This window comes from Dendropsophus ebraccatus, chromosome 15 (assembly GCF_027789765.1).
Source record: "Dendropsophus ebraccatus isolate aDenEbr1 chromosome 15, aDenEbr1.pat, whole genome shotgun sequence".
Lineage (NCBI taxonomy): Eukaryota > Metazoa > Chordata > Amphibia > Anura > Hylidae > Dendropsophus > Dendropsophus ebraccatus.
Window position 1 is genome coordinate 57,190,797 of NC_091468.1, and position 12,797 is coordinate 57,203,593.

General features: G+C 39.6%; 1 protein-coding gene across 5 annotated transcripts in view; it reads right to left on the reverse strand.

Moving 5' to 3' along the window:
* The window catches only part of LOC138774171 (spectrin beta chain, non-erythrocytic 5-like), a 52,001-nt gene extending 40,965 nt beyond the window's left edge, over window positions 1–11,036 (reverse strand). For 2 of the 5 annotated variants that reach the window (XM_069954810.1, XM_069954806.1), the window contains exons 1-3: window positions 10,990–11,035; window positions 5,847–6,074; window positions 3,277–3,732 (exon numbers count right to left, since the gene is read on the reverse strand). In XM_069954810.1, the coding sequence (XP_069810911.1) occupies window positions 3,277–3,678 (402 nt within the window). In that variant the 5' untranslated portion in view covers window positions 3,679–3,732; window positions 5,847–6,074; window positions 10,990–11,035. Of the gene's footprint in view, window positions 1–3,276; window positions 3,733–5,676; window positions 5,765–5,846; window positions 6,075–10,989 lie in introns of those variants that run through there. The other 3 variants (XM_069954809.1, XM_069954808.1, XM_069954807.1) reach the window with 3 other exon arrangements.
* Window positions 11,037–12,797: the final 1,761 nt, after the last annotated feature.

Genomic DNA, 12,797 nt, shown 5'->3' on the forward strand with positions numbered 1-12,797 from the left:
TGCGGTAAAGCAAATAGCTTTTTTGTGACTCTTAAAACTATTCGAGGGTAACATCACAGCGTGCTTAGAAAGACGGATCCTACCCTTAATCATGCCATCCACAAAGATAGTTGGCATCCGTCTAAGCTCGCTGTGATGTTATCCTCCATTCGTTTTAAAGGGGTTACAAAAACATGGCCACTTTTCCCCCACTCTTGAAACTCAGTTCCATTGAAATAAATGGAGCTTAAAGGGGTTATCCAGCACTACAAAAACATGGCCACTTTTCCCCCTACTCTTATCTCCAGTTCAGGTGCAGTTTGCAATTAAGCTCCATTTACTTCAATGGAACTGAGTTTCAAAACCTGACCCAATCTGGAGACCACAGTAGGGGGAAAGTGGCCATGTTTTTGTAGCGCTGGATAACCCCTTTATTTGCAAACCCCACTTGAACTGGAGAAAAGAGAGGGGGGGCAATGGCCATGTTTTTGTAGTGCTGGATAACCCCTTTAAGAGTCACAAATAAAGCAATTTGCTTCACTGCAAAAGCTGAACCCGGCTGTACTTTATTGGATGTTTTTCTGCAGGTATTGGAGTGGGACCCGCGTGCCATCGTTGACCAGGAACAGTGAGCTAGCTTTACTTTTCTTTATGTTTGTACCCACAATGTATACTATGGTGTATGTGCTGCTTCATTGCATTGGATAGAAAGAGAGAGAGATAGCGTAAATATATGAGATAGATAGATGATAGATAGGAGATAGATGATAAATAGATAGATAGATAGATAGATAGATAGATAGATAGATAGGAGATAGATAGATAGGAGATAGATAGATAGATAGATAGATAGATAGATAGATAGATAGATAGGAGATAGATAGATAGGAGATAGATAGATAGATAGATAGATAGATAGATAGATAGATAGGAGATAGATTATAAATAGATAGATAGATAGATAGATAGATAGATAGGAGATAGATAGATAGATAGATAGATAGATAGATAGATAGATAGATAGATAGATAGATAATAGATAGGAGATAGATAGATAGATAGATAGATAGATAGATAGATAGATAGATTATAAATAGATAGATAGATAGATAGATAGGAGATAGATAGATAGATAGATAGATAGATAGATAGATAGATAGATAGATAATAGATAGGAGATAGATAGATAGGAGATAGATAGATAGATAGATAGATAGATAGATAGGAGATAGATAGATAGATAGATAGATAGATAGATAGATAGATAGATAGATAATAGATAGGAGATAGATAGATAGGAGATAGATAGATAGATAGATTATAAATAGATAGATAGATAGGAGATAGATAGATAGATAGATAGATAGGAGATAGATAGATAGGAGATAGATAGATAGATAGATAGATAGATAGATAGATAGATAGATAGATAGATAGATAGATAGGAGATAGATTATAAATAAATAGATAGATAGATAGATAGATAGATAGATAGGAGATAGATAGATAGATAGATAGATAGATAGATAGATAGATAGATAGGAGATAGATAGATAGGAGATAGATAGATAGATAGATAGATAGGAGATAGATAGATAGATAGATACAGTCCAACAAATACTCCACGGCAACTCCAATGCGTGTCAAACGTGTTTCAAATTTTATTCCATTCCAAGATGTGTCAAATCAAAAAAGTGCAGCACAGCAGTATGCGACGTTTCGACAGTCTCTCACTGTCGTTTTCAAGTGCTTGAAAACGACAGTGAGAGACTGTCGAAACGTCGCATACTGCTGTGCTGCACTTTTTTGATTTGACACATCTTGGAATGGAATAAAATTTGAAACACGTTTGACACGCATTGGAGTTGCCGTGGAGTATTTGTTGGACTGTATTAGTTTGGTCCGTGGTCGGGACCTATCTACGGGCACCCGCAAGACTGAGGTAGTGCCGCTTTGAGATTAATTGAAGATAGATAGATAGATAGATAGATAGATAGATAGATAGGAGATAGATAGATAGGAGATAGATAGATAGATAGATAGATAATAGATAGGAGATAGATAGATAGGAGATAGATAGATAGATAGATAGATAGGAGATAGATAGATAGGAGATAGATAGATAGATAGATAGATAGATAGATAGATAGATAGATAGATAGATAGATAGATAGATAGATAATAGATAGGAGATAGATAGATAGGAGATAGATAGATAGATAGATAGATTATAAATAGATAGATAGATAGATAGATAGATAGATAGATAGATAGATAGATAGATAGATAGATAGATAGATAGATAGGAGATAGATAGATAGATAGGAGATAGATAGATAGGAGATAGATAGATAGGAGATAGATAGATAGATAGATAGATAGATAGATAGATAGATAGATAGATAGATAGATAGGAGATAGATAGATAGATAGATAGATAGAAGATAGATAGATAGATAGATAGATAGGAGATAGATAGATAGATAGATAGATAGATAGATAGATAGATAGGAGATAGATAGATAGATAGATAGATAGATAGATAGATAGATAGGAGATAGATAGATAGATAGATAGATAGATAGATAGATAGATAGATAGAAGATAGATAGGAGATAGATAGATAGATAGATAGATAGATAGATAGATAGATAGATAGATAGATAGATATAGATAGATAGAAGATAGATAGATAAGATACATGTTCTCTTGGATGTTGTTAGTCTCTCAGTCTGCTGACTATATTGTTTGTAGGGGCAGCAGTATGTGCTCCAGAGCTTCACTCTCTGATGTAATAGAAAGTCACAGTCTAGCATAGTGGTGTTATCAGGGTGATGGGTGTTGGCAGTCTCTGTCCTAGGGTCCTATTACAGATAACTGACAGATTTTTTGAGCCAAAGTCAGGAACACACTACAAACAGAGAACACGTCATAAAGGAAAGACTGAGATTTCTCCTCTTTTCAAATCCATTTCAAATTCCCACAATGCACCCCTTCGCGCCATCTTTCCCAGCACAGCATGGATGACCTTAGTTTAGGGGGACGTTAGTCCGGACGTGTGCCTCTAACCACGCGCCCCTATAATGTTTCCTTCACTGTTTGCTTGCTGTAATCTGGATAATACGTGGACGGCGCTTGCGGTTGGTGGTAGATTGTAAGCTCTGGGGAATCTGCACAAATCCAGCTGTCTCCTTATAATAAATAAATAATGTCCAGTGGTGTGGGGGAGGGGAAATGTCATACTGGCGGCCATCTTGGCTCCGGTATCAGGACCTGGGGTATGGGGAGAGCCCTTACCTTGGCCGTCCTATGACATTCCCTCACAGACCAATCGTGCGGAGGATCAATGGCGCCCGGGGTCACGTGCCTCAGTCCGCGGCTGTTGTTATTATTACAGTTCCCGTGTGAGGTTCTGGCGAGTAGCTGGGGGCTCATGGCCGCAGTCTCAGCCCGTCTGGACAGGGTGATCTTTCTGATGGAACGCACCAGGGATCCAGGAGTTAAATGATCCCTATCTGTCATACAAGTGACTGGACTGTGAGAGTGTGCGGCGCCCCCCGGAGGTGATGGTGGAGCGTCCTGCACCAAGTACCCACTGAGGTGGTTGTTGCCAGCCGACCCAGAACAGGAGGTAGAGAAATCTGGACACTTAGGAATAGAGAGTCTGGTCCCAATAGTAAATGGCTGCGGCTTCCTCATGGTGGTCGCTGTGGTGGCGATCCTCCCAATTTATGTGCTGCTCCTTGTGGTGTCCTGAGGAAAGAACAGAGACAGTCAGAGAACCCCATAACATATAGGATTGTCCCAGTCAGCAGATCCCTATAGATTACACTGTCAGCAGCAGATCCCCATAGAATCTCTAGGGATCTGCTGCTAACAATTTAATCTATAGGGATCTGCTGCTGACAATGCAATCTATAGGGATCTGCTGACTATGTAATCAAGTGATGTCTTGAAAATGTAATTTAAAGGGATCTACTGTATGTGTCCTCTGTAGGAATCTGATGCTGACTAATCTATAGGAATCTGCTGCTTACTATGTTATCTATAGAGATCTGCTGACTATGTCATCTATAGGGATCTGCCACACACTATGTCATCTATACTATAGATGACATAGTGTGTGGCAGATCCCTATAGATTACATAGTCAGCAGATCTCTATAGATAACATAGTAAGCAGCAGATCCCTATAGATTACTCAGCAGCAGATTCCTACAGAGGACACATACAGTAGATCCCTTTAAATTACATTGTCAAGATATCCCTATAGGTTACATAGTCAATAGCAGATCCCTATAGATTACACTGTTATCAGAAAATCCATATACATTAGAGTCAAAAGCAGATCCCTACAGATGACAGTCACTAGTTCCTTATAGATTACATAGTCAGAAGATCCCTATAGATTACATAGTCAGCAGCAGATTTCTACAGATTACACTGTCAGTAGCAGATCCCTGTATAATAATATATGCACAGAAAATTGTCAGCAGATTCCTATAGAGTACACTTTTGGCACAGGAGATCTTTATATTTACAGTCAGCACAGTAGATCACTACCCAATCTCTATAAATGACATAGCAGCTTACCATCAGAAAGCTATAGATTACACTGATCACATAGCAGATAGCTGTAGATTACACTGATCACATGGCAGATAGCTATAGATTACACTGATCACATGGCAGAAAGCTATAGATTACACTGATCACATAGCAGATAGTTATAGATTACACTGATCACATAGCAGATAGTTATAGATTACACTGATCACATGGCAGAAAGCTATAGATTACACTGATCACATAGCAGATAGTTATAGATTACACTGATCACATAGCAGATAGCTATAGATTACACTGATCACATAGCAGATAGCTATAGATTACACTGATCACATGGCAGAAAGCTATAGATTACACTGATCACATAGCAGATAGCTATAGATTACACTGATCACATGGCAGAAAGCTATAGATTACACTGATCACATGGCAGATAGCTATAGATTACACTGATCACATGGCAGATAGCTATAGATTACACTGATCACATGGCAGAAAGCTATAGATTACACTGATCACATGGCAGATAGCTATAGATTACACTGATCACATGGCAGAAAGCTATAGATTACACTGATCACATAGCAGATAGTTATAGATTACACTGATCACATGGCAGATAGCTATAGATTACACTGATCACATAGCAGATTACCAGCAGATGGCTATAGATAGCAGCACAATATATCAGCCTATATCCCCATATATTTGTCTTCAGATCCCTTCAGATGATCAGCAGATAACACTCCCAACAGATTCCAATAGAAAACACTGCCAGCAGTTCCAGATCCACACAGATTATACAGTCAGTAGATCCCTACAGGTAACATTGTCACTTGTTAGCAAATCCCTATACTTCACACTGTCAGTACATCCCTATGGATTACACTATCATCAGTAGATCCCTGTATACTACACTGTCAGTAGATCCCATTACACTGTCAGTAGATCCCTATAGATAAAAGACTCCTATAGATGACTCTGCCTGAGGATCCAAAAAGATTACACTGTTGATGGAGCAACAGCTGAATTACACTATGTAACATCCATCCATCATCCATCATCCATCCATCATCCATCCACAGTAATTCCCTGCATATAACCTGGTGGGTTTTCTGTACGATCTTACATAGATGATCACTGGATCCCCACAGGTCGGATGATTAGCGGATCTCTATCAGCCATAATCCTCCCTACCCGCAGATGAGTATGAGGCTCGGCTCTCTAGCAGTTCCCTCTGTCAGTTCTTCCTGTCAGTGCCCCGCGTTCCCCCCTCCCGCCCCGGGGCCCCTCACCCACCTTCCTGGCCAGGCCGAGCAGGCAGAGCACACAGCCGAGCGCGGCTTCCCGGAACTGTTCGGACGTCAGATAGTCCCAGAGCCGCCGGAGCAGGAGGGAGAGGCGGCCCCGGAGCCAGAGCGCCCCCCGCCGCAGCTGCCGGCCCCCGGACACCGCCGCCCGACTACCGAGAGCGCGGAACACGAGAGCGCGGAGCAGGAGGAGCGGGGCGGGCATGGCGGGCGGAACCTGCAACACAGGAGGGAGACACCGAGACACAGTTATAGCGGGCAGCGAGACGGGAGATCAGCCCTGTACTGGATAGCCAATAAGTGTATATTATATCATCACTGTACTGTATAGCCAATAAGTGTATATTATATCATCACTGTACATTATATCATCACTGTACATTATATCATCACTGTACTGTATATCCTTATATCATCCCTGTACATTATATCATCACTGTACTGTATATCCTTATATCATCCCTGTACATTATATCATCACTGTACATTATATTATCACTGTACTGTATATCCTTATATCATCCCTGTACATTATATCATCACTGTACTGTATATCCTTATATCATCCCTGTACATTATATAATCACTGTACATTATATCCTTATATCATCCCTGTACATTATATCATCACTGTACTGTATATCCTTATATCATCCCTGTACATTATATCATCACTGTACTGTATATCCTTATATCATCCCTGTACATTATATCATCACTGTACATTATATCATCACTGTACTGTATATCCTTATATCATCCCTGTACATTATATCATCACTGTACATTATATCATCACTGTACATTATATCATCACTGTACTGTATATCCTTATATCATCCCTGTACATTATATCATCACTGTACTGTATATCCTTATATCATCCCTGTACATTATATCATCACTGTACATTATATCATCACTGTACTGTATATCCTTATATCATCCCTGTACATTATATCATCACTGTACATTATATCATCACTGTACATTATATCATCACTGTACTGTATATCCTTATATCATCCCTGTACATTATATCATCACTGTACTGTATATCCTTATATCATCACTGTACATTATATCATCACTGTACATTATATTCTTATATCATCCCTGTACATTATATCATCACTGTACATTATATCCTTATATCATCCCTGTACATTATATTCTTATATCATCCCTGTACATTATATCATCACTGTACATTATATCAGCCCTGTACTGTATAGCCAATAAGTGTATATTATATCATCACTGTACTGTATATCCTTATATCATCCCTGTACATTATATCATCACTGTACATTATATCCTTATATCATCCCTGTACATTATATTCTTATATCATCCCTGTACATTATATCATCACTGTACATTATATCAGCCCTGTACTGTATAGCCAATAAGTGTATATTATATCATCACTGTACTGTATATCCTTATATCATCCCTGTACATTATATGATCACTGTACATTATATCCTTATATCATCCCTGTACATTATATTCTTATATCATCCCTGTACATTATATCATCACTGTACATTATATCCTTATATCATCCCTGTACATTATATTCTTATATCATCCCTGTACATTATATCCTTATATCATCCCTGTACATTATATCATCACTGTACATTATATCCTTATATCATCCCTGTACATTATATCATCACTGTACTGTATATCCTTATATCATCCCTGTACATTATATTCTTATATCATCCCTGTACATTATATCCTTATATCATCCCTGTACATTATATCATCACTGTACTGTATATCCTTATATCATCCCTGTACATTATATCATCACTTTACTGTATATCCTTATATCATCCCTGTACATTATATCATCACTGTACTGTATATCCTTATATCATCCCTGTACATTATATCATCACTGTACTGTATAGCCAATAAGTGTATATTATATCATCACTGTACTGTATATCCTTATATCATCCCTGTACATTATATCATCCCTGTACATTATATCATCCCTGTACATTATATCCTTATATCATCCCTGTACATTATATCATCACTGTACATTATATCCTTATATCATCCCTGTACATTATATCATCACTGCACATTATATCCTTATATCATCCCTGTACATTATATCATCACTGTACTGTATAGCCAATAACTACATTATACAATCTCTGCACATTATATCAGCCCTGTACAGGATAGCCAATAAGTGTACATTATATCCTTATATCATCCCTGCTCATTATATCATCACTGTACATTATATCACCCCTGTAAGTATAGCCTTATATATCCCCTGTACATTATAGCCTTATATCATCGCTGTACATTATATCACCCCTGTACATTATAGCCTTATATCACCCCTGTACATTATAGCCTTATATCATCACTGTACATTATATCATCACTGTACATTATATCACCCCTGTACATTATAGCCTTATATCACCCCTGTACATTATAGCCTTATATCATCACTGTACATAATAGCCTTATATCATCACTGTACATTATAGCTTTATATCATAACTGTACATTATATTACCCCTGTACATTATAGCCTTATATCACCACTGTACATTATAGCCTTATAACATCACTGTACAGTATAGCCTTATATCATCACTGTACATTATAGTTATATCATAACTGTACATTATAGCCTTATATCATCACTGTACATTATACAATTTCTGCACATTATATCACTACTGTACATTATATCCTTATATCATCACTGCTTATTATATCATCACTGTACATTATATCCTTATATCACTACTGTACATTATGAAGGAGATTTATCAAACAAGTGAAACTGGCTCAGTTGCCCCTAGCAACCAATCATATTCCACTTTTTATTCCTCACAGACTCTTTGGAAAATGAAAGGTGGAATCTGATTGGTTGCTAGGGGCAACTGAGCCAGTTTCACTTTACACCATGTTTGATAAATCTCCCCCTATATCCTTATATCATCACTGCACATTATATCCTTATATAACTACTGTACATTCTTATATCATCAGCATACATATCCTTATATCCTCACTACACCCTGTACATGATATCCTTATATCCTCACTACATCCTGTACATTATATCCTCACTACACCCTGTACATTATATCCTCACTACACCCTGTACATTATATCCTCACTACACAGTGTACATTATATCCTTATTTCCTCACTACACCCTGTACATTATATCCTCACTACACCCTGTACATTATATCCTCACTACACAGTGTACATTATATCCTCACTACACCCTGTACATTATATCCTTATTTCCTCACTACACCCTGTACATTATATCCTTATATCCTCACTACACCCTGTACATTATATCCTTATATCCTCACTACACCCTGTACATTATATCCTTATATCCTCACTACATCCTGTACATTATATCCTTATTTCCTCACTACACCCTGTACATTATATCCTTATATCCTCACTACACCCTGTACATTATATCCTTATATCCTCACTACACCCTGTACATTATATCCTTATATCCTCACTACACCCTGTACATTATATCCTTATTTCCTCACTACACCCTGTACATTATATCCTTATATCCTCACTACACCCTGTACATTATATCCTTATATCCTCACTACACCCTGTACATTATATCCTTATATCCTCACTACACCCTGTACATTATATCCTCACTACACCCTGTACATGATATCCTTATATCCTCACTACACCCTGTACATTATATCCTTATATCCTCACTACACCCTGCACATTATATCCTTATATCCTTACTACACCCTGTACATTATATCCTTATATCCTCACTACACCCTGTACATTATATCCTTATATCCTTACTACACCCTGTACATTATATCCTTATATCCTCACTACACCCTGTACATAATATCCTTATATCCTCACTACACCCTGTACATTATATCCTTATATCCTCACTACACCCTGTACATTATATCCTTATATCCTTACTACACCCTGTACATTATATCCTTATATCCTCACTACACCCTGTACATTATATCCTTATATCCTCACTACACCCTGTACATTATATCCTTATATCCTCACTACACCCTGTACATTATATCCTTATATCCTCACTACACCCTGTACATTATATCCTCACTACACCCTGTACATAATATCCTTATATCCTCACTACACCCTGTACATTATATCCTCACTACACCCTGTACATGATATCCTTATATCCTCACTACACCCTGCACATTATATCCTTATATCACTGCTGTGTATAATAGACACACGATAAGTTACAGATTCTTGTCTCGCAGTCTTTTCTCATGACATCATCCTAGCAGCGGTTTCCTCTGTCTTGAGGGTTAACCCTTTCTGCGCTGCACTGACCCCAGCACAGAGAAGGGAGGTGTCTGGCCGGCAGGGTACTTCAGATTATAACACTCATCATCCTCATCCTAGGAAGCCGTCATATTGAGAGGCTGAAAACCCACCCTGTCCCAGTCCTGTTCTATACACAGCAGAGGGTTTGTTACACTGTATCAGGATCAGACCCCACAGGCTGCGTATATTTCACTATATCTTGTATACTCATCAGCTGCCTCATCATCCTGGGGCTCCATGTAGGAGGAGTGATGGAAGTCACATGAGCTGACTTTCATCTATACTCTGTACCCGAATACATGTATACAGGGGGCCCCTGCCACTGCAGATTATTACACCAACTCTATAGACCTAGACATAGTGCTATATACTGCAGATTATTACAACACTGACCCCTTCACAGATGTGCAGAACATTGCTCTGTCCTCTCTACCTCCTGACAGATACATAGTGATATATATCCTGCAGATTATTACACCACTGACCCCTTCACAGATGTGCAGAACATTGCTCTGTCCTCTCTACCTCCTGACAGATGCATAGTGATATATATCCTGCAGATTATTACACCACTGACCCCTTCACAGATATGCAGAACATTGCTCTGTCCTCTCTACCTCCTGACAGATATATAGTGATATATATCCTGCAGATTATTACACCACTGACCCTCCACAGATCTGCAGGACATTGCTTTGTCCCCTCTACCTCTACATAGTGATATATCCTGCAGATTATCGCACCTCTGGGACTCACCTTGTACGCTGGGTGTCCGGTGTGAGGCTTTCGGCTTCGCTGTGATCAGACCCTTGGGTTGGGGGGGGCACCTGGCCCTTTATAAGCCCCGGCCCCATGTGTGATGGGGGAACAGCTGAGCGGGTGGGCGGTGGGGGGGTAGCAGCTGTCCGCTCCTGTTAACTATGGATTAACTCTTTCATTGTTTATTTGTATTAGCAGAGTGGGGAGGTGGAAAGTAGTGATAAAAAAAAAAATGTCTCGACCAATCACAGAGCAGAACACTGCGTCCTCTATAACTTTATAGTAATACCTCAATAATGGCTGGATGGTGGAGGAGGAAAAGGAGACCTGACCGGGGGAGACCGGGGTAATGGGGGGACATCACCTCTCACTACACCAAGTAAGGCCCTGGTCACATGATGTGGTAAGATCACGTTTTTCCTGTACTCACCATAATAAATAACCGCAAATTTGGGAGATTCACTACGCTGTCTTAGTCCATGTTCACATGGCGTATAACACCGGCCGTTCTGTGACTCTCGACCGGGTCACAGAACAGTCGGTGTTAGAGTATTGGCCGGATGATCTTCATTTCTGTTATATTGGCATGTGCGCCCGCATTCGCCGGAGCCGCACTCTCCATTGTGTAGACTGTCATGTCTTGTGCGGCCACTATTCAGTGAATAGCGGACACACAAAACTGACGGAATCCCGGCCGGAGCATATACTTGGGGGGGGATTTATCAAACATGGTGTAAAGTGAAACTGGCTCAGTTGCCCCTGGCAACCAATCAGATTCCACCTTTCATTCCTCACAGACTCTTTGGAAAATGAAAGGTGGAATCTGATTGGTTGCCGGGGACAACTGAGCCAGTTTCACTTTACACCACGTTCCCTATGTGTATAAGCTCTGGCCGGGATTCCATTCATTCCAATACAACGTATGTTTTGCATAAATCACGTCCGTTTTTGCACATTGCCACGTTGTGTGAACATGGCTTTATACTGAAGCTTTCCTTGTTGCCCATAGCAACAAATCACAACTCTCAGACATGGAGAGAGAAAGGAAATCACAACTCTCATAGGAACCAATCACAACTCAGCTTTCATTTTACCTCAGCAATGTGACAACTGAAAGCTAAGCTGTGATATGTTGCTATAGGAGCTGTGATATGTTACTGTGGGCAACAAGGGGAACCTCAGTATAAGTGGGGTGAATCTCCCCGATATGTGGGATGGATGGTGGAGCTTCTGATGTGGGAAATAAGCTGACCCAGCAAATCTGAACCCAGTCACTAATGTTTTAGAGAGTAATAGATTGTATATACCTGTACTACAGTCACCTCTCCCCAGCCTGACTGATACCAGAGAGTAATAGATTGTATATACCTGTCTTATAGTCACCTCCCCCCAGCCTGACATGGCTGATACCAGAGAGTAATAGATTGTATATACCTGTACTACAATCACCTCCCCCCAGCCTGACATGGCTGATACCAGAGAGTAATAGATTGTATATACCTGTCCTACAGTCACCTCTCCCCAGCCTGACATGGCTGATACCAGAGAGTAATAGATTGTATATACCTGTCCTACAGTCACCTCTCCCCCTGACATGGCTGATACCAGAGAGTAATAGATTGGATATACCTGTCCTACAGTCACCTCTCCCCAGCCTGACTGATACCAGAGAGTAATAGATTGTATATACCTGTCTTATAGTCACCTCCCCCCAGCATGACATGACTGATACCAGAGAGTAATAGATTGTATATACCTGTCCTACAGTCACCTCCCCCCAGCCTGACATGGC